Below are 21,004 nucleotides of genomic sequence, written 5' to 3' on the forward strand. Positions count from 1 at the left end.
AGCTGCTAGGACAGGCCGAGCCGGGTGGCCGGGACACACTCGGGGTCGGGAGTCCACAGGAGAGACTGCCGCGGGGACAAGAGCCATGCACCTTGCTTCGTGACCAACAGTATCTCACTTGGTCTGGAAAATCTGACACCAGAACCTGCGTGAACTTTATCAAAAGAGAGGATTACTGAGTTAACATAAGCAGAACAGTGGTAGGTAAGGTGAAGTGTTCTAAGAGATAGTGGGGTTATTTGGTGCTTTAGAAAGCTTTTACAACACCTTTAACTGCTCCTGGAAGAGAATCATCCCCCTACTGAGAGAGAGCTCCCTGCTGAGCTATACTGACTGTGTGAGTGACTCGCTGTGCTCCCACCGAGGTGAACCCTTTAAACCTGGGTGATCTGTTTCCGGATGCTGGACCACACTACCTGCATTTAGACTTTGCACCGCCCTGCAGCTGTCGGCCTGAGGCCCAGCCCTCTGGTGCTGCACATTTGACGCTGAACCACATAGCTGTTTTTCTTTTCTGGCAAGTTTGAACTCAAGGAATAGAGAAGTGGTTTTGGCAACAAGAACGTGTTAGTACTTTAACTGTTACTCATGTTCGCCTTCTTCCCCAGGACGACATGTTCAGTTAACATGGGTGTTTCTGTCACCAGTGACCTGCGACCGGGAGCCACACCCAGCGTGAACTACACGTGGAGCAGACCCAGTCCTAGACGCCGCTCGTCGCTGGGAGCGGACGAGGCTGTGCTGTCTTCTAACTGTAAGTGCTCCCGGGTTCATTCGGTGGGGGCTGACTGCTTTTGTTAGTGTCTCCTTCATTGGCTGCACGGGGCCTTAGCTGCAACATGTGGGATATTCTGTTGCCATGTGGGCTCAGCAGTTGCAGAGGCTTAGCTCCCCCCACCACCCCGCAACCCCGTGTGGGGGTCTCAGTTCCCTGACCCGTGTCCCCTGCATTACAAGGCAGGTATTAACCACTGCACCGCCAGGAAAGTCCCGATTGCTCTGGGTGCGTCTTGTATTGTCTCTAGGAAAGGAAACTACCACAGATGCTGAATGTGTAAGTCTGTTCTTGCATCTTTCATGCCTAGAAACCTGTTCTGCCTGAAGCAGCAGCTTAGGCACAGATGAGCTGGGCGCGGGGCTGGAAGGTGCGCAGGTAAGATCACTCACAGATAGGCAGTAGCTGCTTCAGCAGCTTAAAATTTTATCAAAATCTTGACTTCTATCAAAGAAAAAAGGGTGCATTTAGTTACCCTGGAGACTGGTTACCGTGGGCCTTTAAATCACCTGTATACCTTTTAATTGCCTGTTGTTCCTGACTGGAGTACTTGAGGCCTGGATTTCCCATTATTTGAGTCCAGAACCTCTTGTGGTGTTTGGTCCTTAAACAGAAAGCCTGCACTTGCTTGGTATGAAGGCTGTTTACAGGGGAATTTCCCACTCTAAGGAGTACAGGGACTCCCCTCCAGCCCTCCCTGGTCCTCCTTGGACATGGCAGGCAGTGGCCCTTCGTTTTGGCTGCACCATGAGGCGGGTGGGATCTTAGTTCCTAATCAGGGATCAGACCGAGGCCTCAGCAGTGGAAGCACAGCCTTAACTACTGGACCACTGGTAAGTCCCACACGATTGTAAAAAGTAAAGTTGTTTTAAAAACAATTGTGTTCTTGTTTTCTATCTGAACAGTTAGCTTTTATTTTCTTTTTTGGCTGCACCACAAGGCTTGTGGGACCTGTTCCCCAACCAGGGATCAAACCCAGGCCCCAGCAGTGGAAGTGCAGAGTCCTAACTATTGGACCACCAGGAAGTCCCAATCTGCTTTTGGGTGATTTTCAGGTGGGGACCTTCCCGGCTAACAGCAGACAAAGGCACAGTGTGGGGATGGATGCAGAAGAAATATCCACAGGTGCATGTGAACATCTTCGTCCAAGTACGTTAATGCAGCAAGTCAAACAGCCCCGGGCTTTAAAGTGGTGAGGTGACACTCAGTGATCGTCTCAAGCCGTCTTCTCTGAGCCTGGATCAGTGGCCGAAGCTCCGTGTCCGTGGAGGCAGCAGCCACAACGCTGACACCACCTGGCGTCTTCACAGTCATGCTTTTGCCGAGTGGTCCACTCAGTCCATCTCCTGGAGCGAGAGAGGAGGAGCTGGGGTGGGCCAGGGTCGCTGAGCCGGGACTCCACACTTTCAGGCCCACAGTCAGCACCCAAGCGGCTCTACTAAGGTTCTGTTGCAGCCCTGCAGGGTCTGGAAGCTGTTAAAAAAGGCTTCTCTCCTTCCACCAGTTCAGCCTGGTTTGACGCCGACTTGGCGTCACCCTCCGGTTATAAATGGCTATGTAACTTCACAGCCATGCACAGAGAATGCTTGGCTCATCAGGACATAGTAAAAGGGTCAGACACCTGAGCAGTGCTGCTGACACACAAAACTCCACTCACCAGTATCTTCGAGTTTACAGATAAGGCATGTTACTTCCCTTCCAGCTGGTCTGTGAAACCAGACTTCTAATACTCTGGTTGGAGGACAAACGTGTGGTTTTTACCCCCTTTCTACCTCTCACCCAAGGTAAAGCATGTTTTAATTTAAACTATACCAGTCCATCCTAAAAGAAATCAGCCCTGAGTATTCATCGGAAGGACTGATGCTGAAACTCCAGTACTTTGGCCACTTGATGCGAAGAGCTGACTAATTTGAAAAGACCCTGATGCTGGGAAAGATTGAAGGTGGGAGGAGAAGGGAGCGACCAAGGGTGAGATGGCTGGATGGCATCACCGACTCAATGGATGTGAGTCTGAGTAAACTCTGGGAGTTGGTGATGGACAGGGAGGCCTGGCATGCTGCGGTCCATGGGGCTGCAGAGTCGGACACGACTGAGCGACTGGACTGACACGCGTTTGTGAACGGGTGGCGCTGAGCGCAGACCAGGGAAGCCCAGCTCAGGCGCATCGCTTGTGCTTGCCCCTCCCCCATACTCCCACCTCCTGCCCCAGCCGCACTCAAGAGCCTATGGCAGCAGCCGTCTCAGAAACTAGGCTGAGGAGGCTCGAAAGGCATTCATGGCCACACCATCTTCCTGCATGACTCCCGCAGTGAGGACCCCAGCACTCAGGGAGGGGGCGGGTGGGGGAGGGAGACCAAGGCAGCGCTCGTCCACCACTGGGCCTTACACTTCGGACTAAGTTCCTCACAGAGGCGAGGAGGTTCTGGTTGATGAAGGTCACCGTTGTGCGGAAGACGTCTCGGAGCAAGGCTGGCGAGTGGTCGGCTATCTTTTTGGCCAAAAGCATAGTGAGCAGGAGCTGGGTCTTCTCGTGGTCCACGTCCGCAGGGCAGGTTCGCATGAGCTGTTCCAGCGCGTCCGCCAGGCACTGCCTCCTGTCCTGTGCGTGTGGAAGCGGGGTGTGGTTACCCATCACCTCCCGCTGGGGCAGGTGTGCCCACCCCCAACACCACAGCGGGTCCTCCTGCTCGAAGGCATCTGAGACCACAGTCCCCACCCAGGGCTGAGGCCAGCACATGGGTGCAGGGAAAGGCCTCCGTGGACCCCCGGACCCCAGAGGACCTTCTGAACCAACAGTGAGGCAGGGCGCCAGTGGCCTGGGAGCCACGATGACCGGGAGGCTCCTTAAGTGGACGGCCTTCTGGGGGCAGGAAGCTGACCCGCCGGGCCCGGCACGAGTGTTTCAGGCCCCGTTTTGGGAGGAGTCGTACTCGTGACACTAAGGGTGTTGTCCCCCAACTCCCGAGCCTGATTTGAGGTTCACGTTTTCAGAGGCCTGGTGACAGTTCTTCCGGGAGACAGTTCTCTAAGCTGATCCTCCCTCCAGCTTCTGTGGGAGGTCACGCTGGTCTGTCTGCCAGGAGGCGGAGGACAGACCTCAGTGGCCCCACGGTTTCCCCACTCACCTCCTCCGACAGGCTCCTGACACTGAAGCGTGAGGCCAGGCTGGCCACCATCCCTGGGCGGATGCTGCCCTCCAGCCTGTCCCCAATCTGGGCGAGCTGCCGGGCGACTTCGCGGACTGCCTCCTCCTGACGCTCAGAATCTAACATCCAGAGGAGGCAGATTCAGGTGACGCCCGCTCACACCCTCCCCCGGGGCACCCACAACTGCTTAGGGCAACTAGAGCAGTGGAGCGCTCTAGTCGCCCTAAGGGGGCGAGCAGCCGTCCAGGAAGCTGCGGTGATCTATCGCCCCAGCGGCTGCCTCTGGGTCTGCTCTCCTAAGGCACAGCAACCCCACTCCGCACTTCCCTCCTAATGCTCTGAGCTCCCCCCCCGCCCCCCCCCCCAAGAGAAGGTTCCAGGCTCAGGACACAGCGCAGAGCTCAGTGCACAGTGGGCACAGGACAGGTACGCGCACACTCAGAGGGGCGGGCGCTGCGTCCTTCCTCCTGCCCCACGCGGGGCCAGTGAGATGCCTGGACCTGGAGATTCGCATGTAGTCCCCTCCTCCCCCCAGAACCCCCCACGTGCCCGCTCTCTGCTCAGGGATACGCCACGACCTCTGACCTGGACTGCTTGGTTGACAGGACCATTCAGCCCCAAGGTGCCGCTGCAGCCTGGCCCCCCTCAGGTGTTTGCACCAGCTGCCACCACCGCCCCCCAGCAGCCCCCTTGGCCTCCCCATCCAGCCGAGTGAACACGGCCAGGCCTGTCCGCTTTACTGCCAAACATCATCAGGCTCCTGACCCACAGGCCAGTTTCCTACCTGAGGGCCCTGCCCTGTGCCTCCAGTGAGGCGCTGAAGTCTAAGGGTGGAGTGGTAAGAGGAGGGACCCCAGGGACAGCAGTTTTGACAGCAAAGCCCCTCCTGCCCCCATACCTTCCTACTCTGTCCCCAAGGGGGCCCTGGCTGGTGGGGACCTCCTAAGAGGTGGCTCCAGGCCAGGCCTCCCAGGAACAGGCTGACTCACAACTTGAAAAGGCTCCCTGGGGAGTTCCCAAGGGGCTCCCGGTGGCCTCCGTGGAGGCAGCACCATGGTAAAAGCTGAAGCTGGGAGCACAGCCCGGCCCCAGGAATGAGCCCGGGGTCCTCACTGCCTGGTGACCGTGGAGGTCGGCATGGCAGTAGCACACAGACGTGAATCCATGGGGGACACTGATGCCTAGAGTCCTCCGGAAGCTGAGTGGGTTTCCACCGATCAGACTCCGAGAGGCCTGCTGCACCAGACATGGGGGGGCCAAGCCCTAAGGCCCCAGGGCCGAGGAGGCTGGCCCGTGCCTACCTGTCTCCGCTGCCACGGAGAAGTAGCTGCTGCGGTTGCCGTCCGTCTGCAGCTCGTCGTCATGGAACAGGTGCCCAGAAAACTCGTGGCCCAGCGCCTCCAGCTCCCTCTGGAAGCAGGAGTTGGGGCAGCTCTGCAGGAAGCCAAGCAGCAGCAGGCTTGTGGTGCGCTCGTCCCCGAGGCCAGGGCCATTGCTAACCTGCAAGGAGAGGGCTGTGGGAACGTGGTCCTGGCCTGGCCTCACTGGTCCAAGGCCTGCACACCCTCCGGGCAGGCAGGGGCCAGTGCGCAGAGCCTCCCTTCTGCAGACGTCGAGAACGGCTCCAACCGTGCAAGAGGCGATCCGGCTGCTGCCTCTGGGGGAGGCAGGCTGGGCAGGCGCAGGGGTCAGGGCCAGCCCTGCTGGCCTCCGCTCCCATTGTCTCCTGGGCCCAGGATGGCACTGTGCCAAAGCAGATTTTCAGCACACTAGGGCATTGGTGACCACAAACAGCACCTGCCTCTGGGGAGGCCTGGCCACCCTCAGGTGGGTAAGCCCCTGCCGGCCCACAAGCAGCACAGGGGACAGGCGGGACACTACAACCAGAAGAGCATGTGCGGGCAGGGCTGGGGTGAGAGGGCGTCTGGGGAGACCAGGAACGCCTGGCTCACAGCCTGGGCTGAAGGGCCAAGAGGAGAAAGTGATCCTGGGAAAACGTACCCCTGGTAAATGTACTCCTTTAATATTTTTCACTAGAAAAGATTAGAAAAATATTCTGATTAATCAGAGGGACTTCCCTGGTGGCCCAGTAGCTAAGACTGTACGCTTCCAGGGCAGGGGGTCCAGCTTGGGTTCAATCTGGGCAAGGAACTAGATCCTACATGCCTCAACTAAAACCTCGTGTGCTACGGCGACAGGAGATCCTGTACCACAACTAACTTGGTGCAGCCAAGCGTGAAAAGGGAGAAAAAAAAATCAGAGAACGCTTAGAGGACAGTTATTAGAGGGCAAAGTGCTTTAAATAAAATGCATAAAATGAGTGCTTATGTATTGGTACTCAGCCTCTACTCCAGAATTCGTCCTAAAAGGGGACATGCACATAACGGCTCTACTACTAAATCCTCACAGGGAGGCCAGTGGCACAAGGCAGCTGAGAGGCTGCGGAAGGTGCTCCCTCTGCCTCGGGAGGTGTCCTGGTCCGGAGAGGAGGGAGCTGTGGTGGCTGGACCGCGTCCCCCAAGAGCAGGACCTAACTGGGAAATGGGGGTCTTTGCAGATGTCACGCTGAGGCCAGGTCATCCTGATCCAGGGCTCTCTTCTTGGACAGGGCTGAGGGAGAGCTGGTGGGGATATGGCCACATGAGTGAACTTGATGCTGCTGAGCTGAGCACTTAACAAAGGTGAAAAATCAGAAAAATCTCTAAGAGGATGAAAATTCTGACAGTAGGGAGAAAGAGGAAGCTGAGGGGTGTTTCCCCAGGAATCCAACTGTGGGGCACTCCCGTGTCAAAGGGGAAAGCAAACCCCAGGAGCGAATCTCTGCATCCCCCCAACCCTAAGGCCACTGGGATAAGCCGCACAGGGGCAGCTCCCCGAAACCCTCCTGCCCGAGTGGCTCCTGATCCACCAGGCTGGGAAGCATAAGGCCCCATGCCTGGCACAATGCTGCTCCAGAAACGACACCAAGCACGCCTCCCCAACGCTGTCCGCTCAGATTCAGAAAGCTGGCCCAAGCTCACAAGTCACCAGGAGGGCCCCAGACCTGCAGCCGCGCCCGAAGGGCTGGAGGGGGTGTGGAGGGAGAGCCCGGGGGGAGGGGGCGCCCCAAGACACCACCCAAGCTACTGTGGGAAGGAGATGGATGAGAGGTCCTGATTGGCCCAGCCACAGCTTCCCTTCTGAACCCTAAACCCACTCAAGGACCCTACATCCTTGAACCCGTCTTGCTTTCCAGGATCAACCAGGCACAGGCAGTGAGCAGACAAGGGCTGTGTGCTCCAGTTACCCCAAGCCCGCCCCACCCCCGCCATGACCACCGCATCATCTGACCTTCAAATCCATGGCCTAAGCAGCTTCGCGGGCTCCGGCTCACAGGGTTCCGGGCGGGCGGCCTGGAAGAGGACATGCAGGGTGGGCATGGGGCCCCGCAGGGAATAACAGGGAGGCACCTGGGCTCTGGCTCCCCTCATCTGCACCCCGGGCCACAGACCCGAGTTTCCTTGTAAATGAGACCAAGACCACCCCCCACCTCAGGTCCAGCGTCCCACCCTGAGCTCACTGGTCAGGCAGAGAGGGCCATCTGGCTCCCAGGCAGTTTCTAAGTGAACACTCAGAGCGCTGGGCTTCCTCCATGAGCAATTCCTAGACGCTTCCACGGATCTGTCCCACTGCAGACCCTACCTGGCTGCAGGCCCCAAGGCACCGAGGCTGCACGGGAAGGTGTGTAATAGGAGGATAAAGAATGTCTACCTGACAATCACGGGACTAAGGCTTCGGGACGGCGTCAATTCCATACTAAACAACTGCGTAGGTGAAAGCTCATCAGACCAAATCTTAGAAGATTATGCGCCCGATGTGGAAAATACATTAGACTGAGAGCTCTGCGTGCATGGCAGAGACACCCAAATAGAGTAACACGTGTCTGCAGTCGGTCTCAACAGAGCAACCCATTTTAAAATGTATGCCCAGCATACTCTGCTTATACACAGTATTAGGCTAAACCCAATGAATTGCTGCTTTGTAGAGCAAAAAGTCAAACTTGGCAATTCCATATGGTTCCTACATACAAAGGAGGTTAAAAACAGAACAGAAAACCAGTTCACCTCCAGGAGACAGGAGCAGAAGATGTAAGAGGTGGCAAGAATACACAGAAGAACTATACAAAAAAGATCTTCATGACCCAGATAACCACGATTGTGTGGTCACTCACCTAGAGCCAGACATCCTGGAGTGTGAAGTCAAGGGGACCTTAGGAAACACCACTATGAACAAAGCTAGTGGAAGTGACAGAATTCCAGCTGAGCTGTTTCAAATCCTAAAAGATGCTGCTGTTAAAATGCTGCATTCAATATGCTAGCAAATCTGGAAAACTCAGCAGTGGCCACAGGACTAGAAAAGGTCAGTTTTCATTCCAATCCCAAAGAAACGCAATGCCAAAGAATGCTCAAACTACCGCACAATTGCACACATCTCACATGCTAGCAAAGTAATGCTCAAAATTCTCCAAGCTAGGCTTCAACAGTACCTGAACTGAAAACTTCCAGATGTTCAAGCTGGATTTAGAAAAGGCAGAGGAACCAGAGATCAAATTGCCAACATCCGCTGGATCATTGAAAAAGCAAGAGAATTCCAGAAAAACATCTGCTTCATTGACCATGCTAAAGCCGTTGACTGTGTGGATCACAAAAAACTGTGGAAAATTCTGAAAGAGGTGGGAATAACAGACCTTCTCACCTGCCTCCTGAGAAGCCTGTATGCAGGGCAAGAAGCAACAGTTAGAACTGGACATGGAACAATGGGCTGGTTCCAAATTGGGAAAGGAATACGTCAGGGCTGTATATTGTCACCCTGCTTATTTAACTTCTATGCAGAGTACATCATGCAAAATGCCAGGCTGAATGAAGCACTAGCTGGAATCAATACTGCAGGGAGAAATATCAATCACCTCAGATATGCAGATGACACCACCCTTATGGCAGAAAGCGAAGAAGAACTAAAGAGCCTCTTGATGAAAGTGAAAGAGAATGAAAAAGCTGGCTGAAAATTCAACACTCAAAAAACAAAGATCATGGCATCCAGTCCCATCACCTCATGGGAGATAGATGGGGAAACAATGGAAACAGTGAGAGACTATTTTCTTGGGCTCCAAAATCACTGCAGATGGTGACTGCAGCCATGAAATTAAAAGACACTTGTTCCTTGGAAGAAAAGCTATGATCAACCTGCTGCTGCTGCTGCTGCTGCGTTGCTTCAGTTGTGTCCGACTCGTGCGACCCCATAGACGGCAGCCCATCAGGCTCCCCCGTCCCTGGGATCCTCCAGGCAAGAACACTGGAGTGGGTTGCCATTGCCTTCTGCAATGACCAACCTAGACAGCATACTAAAAAGCAGAGACATAATTTTGCTGACAAAGGTCCATTTAGTGAAAGCGATGGTTTTTCCAATCATCATGTATGGATGTAAGAGCTGGACCATAAAGAAAGCTGAGCGCCGAAGAATGGATGCTTTTGAACTGTGGTGTTGGAGAAAGACTCTTGAGAGTCCCTTGAACTGCAAGGAGATCCAACCAGTGAATCCTAAAGGAAATCAGTCCTGAATATTCATTGGAAGAACAGATGCTAAAGCTGAAGCTCCAATACTTTGGCCACCTGATGTGAACAGCCAACTCCATAGTTAAGACCCTGGTGCTGGGAAAGATTGAAGGCAGGGGGAGAAGGGGACGACAGAGGATGAGATGGTTGGACGGTATCACTGTCACAAGGGACATGAATTTGAGCAAGCTCCAGGAGCTGGTGAAGGACAGGGAAGCCTGGCGTGCTGCAGTCCATGGGGTCGCAAAGAGTCGGACACAACTGAGCGACTGAACAGCAACAAAAGGTCACAAGATCACCTTCTGTCTGGAAATTTTCACCAGGAACCTTGGTCGGACTCTGCCACCCTGAGGGCAGCAGACAGGTGAAGCAATGCTGTAGGGCCCACCACCTGCTGCTCCTCTAAACGTGTGGGACTTGTCTGGAGAAAAGGAAGCCTGGTCAGGGGACTAGGGATACTGATCAGACACTCATGCGTGGCAGACAAATGTGGGGGGCAGTTCTGTGGGGCAGAGAGAGAGAGAGAGGGGAGAGAGCTGGGGGCCTGCTGGCCAGGGCCACCTGTGTGATGGCCAGCCTGGCCGCACGTCACAGGCAGGAACGAAAATCGGAGCTGTCAGCGATCACGTCTGGACTGCCCCAGAGAGCAGTCTGACTTGACCCCCTCTGGGCTGCTCACTCTCTGTGAGTGGGTGACTGGTCACTGTGGGTGAGGACCGGGCAGGCTGCTCTGAAACCATCCACTTGTACATTCTGTCCTGGGCACTCTGGTCATCTCAGGCTCCCTGGCCTGCAGGAGGCAACCTTCCTTTCCACCACGGCAGGCGGGGACCCTTGGCCCAGACTGGCTTTCCTGAGGGGCTCTGCAGGCTTCGCTCCCTAAAAGGCAGCTCAGTTCTGAGACAAGTGGCATATCGCAGTGGCTCGCACAAGCACCATTCAGAGATAGGACATTCCCAGGAAGGCTCTTGATTTGTCAAACTATACTACATCTCGGCAAAAAGAACAAAGGGCAGTAGTGCAAATGTCCACGACGGGTGAGCGGACGAACACTGCGCCCATCACGGTGAGCCTTGCTCAGCCTCAGAAAGAGGGAAGTCCTGGCACCTGCCGCACGCGGGACCCGGAGGACACTGTGCCAAGTGACAGGAGTCAGACCCCAGGGGCAGAGCATGGCCAGCGGCCCGGGTGAGACGGCAGGGTTCTGGACAGGACAGTGGGGGTGGGGGCCTCAGTGCAGGTCGACATACATCTCCCCCACATCCAAAAAAAAAGGAAACAGGCGCCTGTGGCAACGTGGAGGGACGCTGAGGACGTCACACCAAACGAACAAGCCAGACACAGGAAGACACATGCTGCCCGGCTCCACTTACACGGGAAATCATGTCTGTTTCTAGAGAATTACTAATTCCTTATTCATGCTACTGAGCTGCGCACATAAAATGATTATATAGATAATTTTGCATCTATTCCACCACAATGAAAAAAGTTTGAAAAAAAAAGTCCTTTTGAACCTATGCAAGTGACGGTTTGTTGTTGTTATTTAGTTCCTAAGTCATGTCCGACTGCTTGAAACCCCGTGGACAGTAGCCCGCCAGGCTCCTCTGTCTGTAAGGATTTACCAGGCAAGAATACTGGACTGGGTTGCCATTTCCTCCCCCAGGAAGTCTTCCCGACTCACGAATCAAACCCAGGTCTCCTGTATTGCAGGTGGGTTCTTCGCTGTTGAGCCACCACATAAAATGAGGAAACTTAATTCTATCAGGGGGACCTAGATGTCTGTTCCATCTAACAGATGTGTATGGGCTACAGAGAGTTTCAGAAAGAGAAAGGTTCCTCGTGTATCTAGGGAAGAAACACCATCTCAGCGCTGCTGCAAGCAAGTCAGCAGGTCCCCGCCGCGGCCTCACCCCACTGCCTGCCTCCAGAAGAGCCCGGAGACCCTCACCAGAGCTCCAGGCGCAGCTCGGAGTTGCTGAAGCCTGTTCTCGCAGTAGCACTAGTTCAAAGTGCCCAGTACAACCACCTGCATGAGCCTCCGAGTCTGTCCTCTACCGGGGGTACACACTGGAAAGGCCCGAGTCGCCTCCAGAGGGCAGGGCCTGCCAGCGGCGACTCACGGGCTTCTCCAACAAGAGCCGACGGGAGAGGGCCCGAGTCTCTCGTGATCTGTGTCCCCTGAGAATAAACAGATCATGGGCAGCGACGGCGTCCCCATGGAGCACAGGGTTTCTGCAACACTCACGAGCGTTACATTTTCCTGTAAACTAAACCAAGGAAGCCTGAACCAGCACCTCTTCAGACAGCTGCTCTTCCCACAGTTAACACGTCAAACAAAGCTGATTAACTACATACTTTCTCCTTTTAGAAGATGAATGGCCTGTGGGATTCTCTGGGGGCACTCTGGGAAGTCTCAATGATAGTTGTAGGTGTAAAAGATATCCTGAAAACAACATCTTTTCTCTAAATTCAGGGTCCAACCTTCAGAAGCACCATCAGAGTCCACTTGGTCATTTAAGATGGGGTCATGGGTGCCTGAGGAATGGGACACAGTTGTCAGTGAACTGAGAACCCCTTAGCTCCTCATAACTGATGAAACTTTGTTCTTGGTGGGACTGTTTTCCCCTTTAGAACATAAAGCATCAAAAATTATCGTTTTAGGGCTTCCCAGGCGGCACAGTGGTTAGGACTCCATCCTTCCAACGCAGGGGCCCAGGTTCAAGCCCTGGTCTGGGAACTAAGTTCCCGCAAGCTATGTGGTGAGGCCAAAACTCCAAAAACAAACAAACCAAGCAAATTTTCATAGCTTCTTTTCAGACTCAGACATTTAAGAGATTTGCAACATCATGAAACCATATTCTCACTAAAAACTTTGTTTTGTAACACACTGTATTAAAAAATGTTAACAAGCAATGGGCATTGATATGTCCAAACATATCAACAATATTTTAAAATTTTCTCCAGTTTTACTTTCTAACACAGAAAACAGATAAAACCTGCTTAATCAAAAAGCTTTTCAGGGTCCTCAGTCATTTTTGTGTGTAAAAGAGTCTTAGAGACCAAAAGGTTGAGGGGGAGGAACTAGACCTTTCCCTTGAAAACAGAAGCATATCTATTAACACAACAGTTTTCTCTGCCATCCGTTTTAATTAAGATACTTAACCAAAGTGACTGACTCTTTCACAGAGAATCAGGTGCCTGGGTCTCACACGGATCAGATGTCACTTCCCAGCCACACACATTCTGAGCTTGCCCCAGGCACACACACACTCAGGGGTGCCAGCCAAAGACAAAGCCCCGCTGAGAACACTAGAACACTCCAAACACACCTGGAGCCCAGTGCTTTTGGGTCCCGTCTTATTTAGACATCGCCCGGGCATATATACAGTGATTGCCATCACTAATTCAGTCTTCACGCTGTACTTTGGAAGACTGTTAAAAACACTGTCAGAATTCTATTCAGTTTAGTTGAAACAAATTTACATTTCTCCTAACTTTAAACACTAAGAATAGTATCAGTTGATTTGAGAAGTAAACCTATAGACGCTTGCGGGGCAGGGGGGTGGGGCGCGGAGGGCAGAGAGGAACCAATTAGCATATAATATACAATTCACTAGTTAGTGAATATTGATTATTACATGTAATCAATATTAAATATTGATTTATCAGTAATATTGATAAATCAGAGAAAACACAGCTTTTTTAAATCCAAAATTATTAATTTATTTTCATTTGCCAAAGATTTACCTTAACTATGTGAACTTGTACTTTTTTTTATACTGAGATATAGTTGATGTACAATATTATATGTTACAGGTATACAACATAGTATCCAGTTTTTAAAGGTTACACTACGTTTATAATTATTATAAAACGCTATGTTCCCTGCGGTGTGCAGCACTGCCCTCTGAGCTCAGTATTTTACAATCTATTTTATGCTCAGTAGCTGTTACCTCTTAACCTCCTAACCCCATCGTGCTCCCCCCTTCCCCTCTCCCCTGGTGGTGGTCTAGTTGCTAAGTCTTGTCCGACTCTTTGTGACCCCGTGGACTGTAGCCTACCAAGCTCCTTTGTCCATGGGATTCTCTAGGCGAAAGTACTGGAGTGGGCTGCCATTTCCTTCTCCAGGGGATCTTCCTGACCCAGGAATCACACCCAGGTCTCCCGCACTGCAGGCAGATCCCTTCCCACCTGAGCCACCAGGGAAGCCCACTCCCCATGGGTAAGCACTGGTCTGTTTTCTGCATCTGTGTTTGTGAACATACATTCTTAAAGCATTTCTGAGTTTGCATCTGTGTATTTTTAATTTTTTGACAGTCTAATGTATTTAAACCATTAGAAATGATATTTCCTGATTTCATGGAAATTTTAGATAAATTTGATTTACGTGAGCTTATTTATTTAGGTTCAAAAGCCAATGAGGACACAGTTCTTCCAATTTAAGATACTTCACAACCAAACTCCTTCCAACACACAGAGAGCACCCAGCTTCAGTCCTACAAGTTCAGCGCCAAGTCAAGAGCAAACGCACAAACACCAAGGCTCACGCGTCCAGATGCAAGGACTGGTTCCCTGTGGTGGCACAAAATTATGAACTGAGCTCAAGACACCAAGGACACAAACCGCCATCTGACCACCCAGATTCTCTGTCCTCTCCTGCTCGACACAGACAGACCTCCCACACCTCCCACAAGGACACAGTCAGCAAGACCACCAGTGGAGAAACTTGTCCACGCGTGCAAACCTGAAACCCAGCCAAACATTGTCTGGACAGAGCTGTTCCGCTGGCCTGAGACATGGCCTCTGGGGCCAAGTCCACCAGGCATGCAACTGCCAACACAGAGAAAGGGCAAAACCATGATTTTCCTACAAATATAGAATAAGAAAATGAAATATGTCTTATTTAGCTCATGAATGAATGAAGGAACCAGTAAGATGATTCAGCCAGTTTCTGAAAACATGGGTTTGTATGGCGGCTGCCAGCTCCACTCAGCCAGCTGCGCGAGTCCCTCCCCTGAAGCGAGTGGAGTGGGAGCCCGGCCCAGCGCCCACGCGGGCTCCCTGACGACTCCCCGGGACACACTGTGGCCTCACTTCCACCGCGCACCGCCTGGACTCGCAGGGGCAGAAGCTGGAGTGTGGGACGCCAATCTCTGCCTCCTCTGGGCTGGGCTTCCCGCCTTCGGGCTTCCCCACAGACCCCACCGCTCCCTCACCTGCTGCCCTACTTGGTCCTTGCTCCGTCTTAAGGCCTAGGGACCACTGGTTTTCAACCCTGGCTGCACACACTGGCATCAGCAGAGAGGCTGTAAGACACCCTGATTAGACAAGAGCTCACATGTGGAAACGCCCAATGAATCCACTAAAACACCCCAGCAAGTAACAAGTGAGTTCACCAACACTGCAGGACACAAACTGTGTAAGACCACTGTACTTGTATGTGCCAGCAATTAACACCCAAAAAAGAAACAGAACTAGAATCGCAGCGAGAAAAACAAAATACTTTGGAATACATGTTGAACATAAGAAGTGCAAGAGCTGTATGCTGAAAACTGCGCAAGTTTTTCGCAGCAGAAAAACACAGATCTAGAGAAACGGGCTCATTCCGGGCCACAGGCTGGAAGAACACCCACGGACTCAGGATTCCCCACAAGCTCCCACCAGGCTTTTTCACAGAAAGAGATAAATGGTTCCTCTTTCATAAGGAAATGCAAGGAGCACAGAATAGCCAATGAGAAAAAGAACAAAGTTGGTACACTCACTCCCCGACTTCAAGACATACGACTGAGCGACAGTGACTGAGTGACAATAATCGAGGCAGTGGTCCTGGCAACGGAGCAGAGCGACAGTCCAGAGACAACCCCTAATGCCGACGGTGCAGCCATCTCTGACAGGGGAGTCAAGAGCGGCGTCATCAACAGGCTCTTCAACAAATGGTACCGAGAGAACTGGGTATCATGGGAGCAAAAGCCACACTTTTGGCCCCTCTCTCACATTATATACAAAATCTAACTCAGAATAGATCACAGAAGAGAACAAAGAGATACAACTTTATGGCCTTGGATGAGGCAGTGGTTTCTTAGACAGGACACCATATAAGAGAAGAACGAGCCATACAAAGAGAAAAACAGATAAACTGAACTTCTTGATAATTAAACCTTTGCACTTCCAAGGACAGAAGCAATGAAGACAATCCACAGACTGGGAAATAAGTGCTTGCAAGTAATCTATCAGACAAGGGACTAGTACTCAAAACATATAAAGAATTCTTGTAACAATAAAAACACATTTCAATTGAAAACTGGGTGAAAGATTTTAACAGGATCCAAAGACATACAAATGGTCAACAGGCACAGGTAAAGAGGCTCAACATCATTAACCACTGCTGCCAAAATGCTAAGTCACTTCCGTCGTGTCCAACTCTGTGTGACCCCACTACAGAAATGCTAATCAAACCGCAATGAAGGGGAATTTCCTGGTGGTTAGGGCTCCCTGGTTAGGGAACTGAAATCTTTATTAAAAGCCAAGCATAAAGTGCAAAGGAAGGGAGGGAGGAAGTAAGAAAAGAAAGAAAGAAAAGTGAATGTGAAGATTCACTTTCACATCCACTAGGATGGCTGGAATCAAAAGGTAACAGCAAGAGGCAGCAAAGACGTGGATCAGTCGGGACCCCACCCCATATGCACAGATCTCCCGGGGGCCAGGGCAGGTGTGGAAAATAGTGCAGACGCTTTGGAAGTTTTGCAACTCTTCAAGTGTTAGGCTTCCCTGGTGGCTCAGACAGTAAACAGTCTGCCTGCAATGCAGGAGACCCAGGTTCGACCCCTGGGTCAGGAAGATTCTTCACTCTTTCCAAAATGTTACGAGTTATCACATGACCCAGAAATTCCACTCCCAGGTATGTATACATACAACAGAAAGGAAGACACACGCCCACTCATCACGACATTATCCAAAGTAATCAAAAGTCGAATGTCTATCAACTGTTGAAGGGGTAAGAAAAATGTAGTAGATCCATAAAATGGAATATTATTTGACCATAAAAGGGAGAGAATTTCTCATACAGGCTGCAACATGGATGAATTCTGAAACATGAGGCTGAGTGAAAAAAAATCTAGGCACCGAAAACCAGAGTTCACTCATGGAATGATTCAGGGTATGACTCCATTGATGTGAACTTCCCAGAACTGGTGAATCCACAGAAAAAAGTGTTGCCTGGGGCTGTGGGGACGAAGGGACTGCGGGTGACCAACAATGTGCGTGGTTTCTTCTGGGGCTGTTGAGACACTCTAAAGTTAGACTGTGGTGACGGCTGCACACCTTTGCGAATACACTGGAAACCACTTCAAGTCTGCAAATTTTATAGCATAGGAAATCTCTCAAAAAAGTGGTTTTACAAAAACGCAGCCTGAAGGAGGGGATAGTGAGATGCGTGGGGGGGCCACCCCACACACAGGCCCTGGGAGTGCAACTCCCCCCACGAGGCGCTCCCAGTCCAGCGTCCGTGTCTCCCGCCACCCTGCCCTCCCCGGGCCCGAGAGATGCGTGCACACGGGCTGGGGCAAGAGGGCCCGTGGGGGCCAGGTGTCCTGAAGCCCCCCGGGGCGTCAAGGTCGACCTCTGTCCATAACTCCTCTCCCCTTAGAGCCACAGAAAAGCAAAGGGATGTCTCCATGGCCTTCTGGTGACCAGGAGCCCTGGACCCCGAAGAGGCCTCTCCTCACGCGTGGCGGCTTGCTCCTGGCCGCCACCTCCCTCTGCAAGGACAGAAGGTCTTCGTGCGCCTGAAGGTCACCAGCCCCTTAGCCCTGCTGCGTGACTCAGAGGGCACTGGTGCCCTCCCCTGCCCAAGCTGACAGGACACTAGCAGGCAGAGGGTGACTGCACACGAGCCGCTTCCTTGCCATCTAAGTGGGTGGCTTCCAGGACGCTGGACACTGCACCCAAGAGCCAACGAGAACTCAGTTTCCACAGAACCTCCATAAGGGGCTGCTCTGCGGTCCATCCGGGTGCTCACGTTTGCTATTCATGGGCAAGTTTCCCATTCAGACCAGCACAGCAGGGAGAAAAGAGGAAGGAAACACATCAGGAAAAGGAGAAAAAGAAGGAGGGAAGGGCTGGGTCCTGGGCGGGGGTGGGGGACCAGGAGCCCCAGGACAGTTCTTGGGGAACAGCCCCAACAAGGGGCCAGGGTCCGGGCACCAGCCCAGTGCTTTCCCCAACCCCACAGCTGCCAGCAGGGAGGGGTGTGCAGAAAGGCAGGGCCCTAACCACATCCCACCCCCAGCTCTAACAGGTCCAGAGGTACCAGGCAAGGTAGCGTCGGGAACCCAGGCAGCCCACTTCAACCAGGAGAGCCGGACTCTGAGGCCACAGGCTTCGATCAGTGTGTGTGTGGCACTGTGAACTCTGGCACAGCTGCCATCTCCAGGCTTGTCCTCAGGTGAGCACTCACATGACCTCTGGCGCCCAGTCAGGTGAGCCCTGGAGGTCCAGTGGGGCAGGCACTCCAGGCCCACACTCCCTCCACCTGCCGCCCACCACCAGAGATGCAGCCACAGGAGCACTGGCCACAGCTCTGGAGCAAGGCTTCTGAGGGTCCACTGCCCAGAGGCAGTGTCCCAGCACCCCAGCACAGCACTCGGTCCAGGATCAGGACCCAGGCCCTCTCCCTGCAACAGGCGAAAAACAGCAGCAATATCGCTCACCACCTCCAGCACTGCCAGGACCGTGGCCCTGGGAGGCTGGTCACCCTCATCGTTCCTCCTCAATGCTGGGGCTTCCTGGCAGGCCATTCTCCTCTGCAATGAGTGGGACCTCCAGTCCTGGGTCTGGGAAAGCCTGGGAGCAGAGCCCCCTCCCCAGCACCTCAGAGTCCATCTCAGATGGACTGACTCAAGACAATAGTAACAGGACCCAGTCCCTGTTTGGGCAGCTCTTTGCTCCAAAGCCTGCATATCCCCGAGTCCCACGGTCGCCATTCCCACCACACAACACGGGGTCCGCGCAGTCCCCCAAGCCCCGCCCAGAGACAACCGACCCTTCCAGGCCGCCCCTCTGGCCACCCCATCTGCTTCCCCCGGGGCCTTCCTAGAGCCACCTCGACCTCAGCAGCCTGCGGGCTCCTCCCACCCTCCCCCGGCTCGACCACAGACTCTCTTCCAGGACTAGGGGGCCCGGGCTCAGGCTTTGCCCAGAGATGGCAGGGACGCAGGTCCAGGAGCGCCCCCTTCCCGACCCACCCGGGCCCCGACGGCGGAACCGGGCTTGGAAACGCGTGCTCCTGCAGAGGCCGCCGAGGAAGCCTGGGCAGCAGACAGACCCGCAGGTAGGGCACAGCCGTGGGGAGAGGGGGGAGTCGCCCGAAACGTCTCCGTGGTGAGGCCCCCTCAGTGAAGACCACCCCTCCGAGTGACGAGCACCCTCCCCGTGAGGGTTCTCCTACCCCCGCCGCGAAGGGCTTCCCGCGCCCGGCAAGCCGGCTGAGGTCTCGCCCTCCCGGGGTTTCCGGTCACTACTTCATTCCACAAACCTACCTCCACCGCCCGTAGCACGTCCAGTGCGGCGCGAGCCGGGGAGGCGCCTGGACCCGCGGCCGCCCCACGCGGAAGAAGCACCGGGACGGAGCGCGGGGGCCGGGTGAGGGGAGCCAGGGGGCCAGAAGAGGGAAGCGCGGGGGCCGGGGGCGCAGACGGCAGGCGTCAGGAGACACTCACCTCCCCCGCAGTGCGAGGCGGCTGGACGGCAGCGCGACGTAGCGCACGGGGCGCGCGCGGGAAAAGACCACGTCCCGGGGGCGGGGCGCGCAGCCGCCGTGAGCCCACTTCCTGTAGTTCCCGCCCCGCCCACATCGGCCACGGCCCCATAGAGCTCCGCGGCCCCGCCCCGCCGCCAGGCCCCGCCCCGCCCCGCCCCCCGGTGCCGGGAGGCTTAGCGCCGAGAAGCAGGAACAGAGGCCTAGAGGAACCAGGGCAGTCGCTAGACGGAAATTCAGGAATAGAAACCAAACTTGACAAACAAAAAGACCGGAAGGAAATATAACCAGAAACCATCGACTGCTTACGGTTAAGTTACAAAGTCACTGGATTTTCTTTTTTGTACTTTCCACTGTTTCTTAAATGGCTGTGGCCCCAATTTTGCAATGAATGAAAGCTATGTAATAAAGGTCACATAATAGAGCAGGTTTTAAATGTAGGCAGTGTTATCCAAGTTATGACCAACCTAGATAGCATATTGAAAAGCAGAGAAAATAAAAAGCCAAGTCCCAGCTTGGATTCTTTATCAGAGCTTAGTATCCAAGTGGTTAAAATATACACAGCAGTCAGTTCAGTTGCTCAGTCGCATTTGACTCTTTGCAACCCCGTGAATCGCAGCACACCAGGCCTCCCTGTCCATCACCAACTCCCACAGTTCACTCAGACTCATGTCCATCGCGTCAGTGATGCCATCCAACCATCTCATCCTCTGTCGTCCCCTCCTCCTGCTGCCCGCAATCCCTCCCAGCGTCAGAGTCTTTTCCAATGAGTCAACTCTTCGCATGAGGTGGCCAAAGTACTGGAGTTTCAGCTTTAGCATCAGTCCTTTCAAAGAACACCCAGGGTTGATCTCCTTCAGAATGGACTGGATGGATCTCCTTGCAGTCCAAGGGACTCTCAAGAATCTTCTCCAACACCACAGTTCAAAAGCATCAATTCTTCGGTGCTCAGCTTTCTTCACAGTCCAACTCTCACATCCATACATGACCACTGGAAGAACCATAGCCTTGAACACACGGACCTTTGTTGGCAAAGTAATGTCTCTGCTTTTGAATATACTATCTAGGTTGGTCATAACTTTTCTTCCAAGGAGTAAGCATCTTTTAATTTCATGGCTGCAGTCACCATCTGCAGTGATTTTGGAGCCCGAAAAAATTAAGTCTGACACTGTTTCCACTGTTTCCGAATCTATTTGGGACCAGATGCCATGATCTTCGTTTTCTGAATGTTGAGCTTTAAGCCAACTTTCTCACTCTCCACTTTCACTCTCATTAAGAGGCTTTTTAGTTCCTCTTCACTTTCAGCCATAAGGGTGGTGTCATCTGCATATCTGAGGTTATTGATATTTCTCCCAGCAATCTTGATTCCAGCTTGTGCTTCTTCCAGCCCAGCGTTTCTCCTGGTGTACTCTGCATATAAGTTAAATAAGCAGGGTGACAATATACAGCCTTGACGTACTCCTTTTCCTATTTGGAACCAGTCTGTTGTTCCATGTCCAGTTCTAACTGTTGCTTCCTGACCTGCATACAGGTTTCTCAAGAGGCAGGTCAGGTGGTCTGGTATTCCTGTCTCTTTCAGAATTTTCCACAGTTTATTGTGATCTACACAGTCAAAGGCTTTGGCATAGTCAATAAAGAAGAAATAGATGTTTTTCTGGAACTCTCATGCTTTTTCGATGATCCAGCAGATGTTGGCAACTTGATTCTCTGGTTCCTCTGCCTTTTCTAAAACCAGCTT

General features: G+C 53.1%; 1 protein-coding gene across 2 annotated transcripts; it reads right to left on the bottom strand.

Annotated features, from left to right (window-relative positions):
- On the bottom strand, nucleotides 1,659-19,337 carry BID (BH3 interacting domain death agonist). Of its 2 annotated transcripts, none has more exons than XM_018048713.1 (6): nucleotides 19,229-19,337; nucleotides 7,252-7,313; nucleotides 5,223-5,421; nucleotides 3,901-4,040; nucleotides 3,162-3,374; nucleotides 1,659-2,121 (listed from the first exon to the last, which is right to left on the bottom strand). In XM_018048713.1, exons 2-6 carry the CDS (start codon nucleotides 7,261-7,263, stop codon nucleotides 2,110-2,112), a joined length of 576 nt encoding a protein of 191 aa, XP_017904202.1. In that variant the 5' UTR covers nucleotides 7,264-7,313; nucleotides 19,229-19,337; the 3' UTR covers nucleotides 1,659-2,109. The 2 variants fall into 2 exon arrangements, with proteins under 2 accessions (XP_017904202.1, XP_017904203.1); XM_018048714.1 differs by having other exon boundaries at nucleotides 19,049-19,242.

Source organism: Capra hircus, chromosome 5, assembly GCF_001704415.2.
Source record: "Capra hircus breed San Clemente chromosome 5, ASM170441v1, whole genome shotgun sequence".
NCBI lineage: Eukaryota > Metazoa > Chordata > Mammalia > Artiodactyla > Bovidae > Capra > Capra hircus.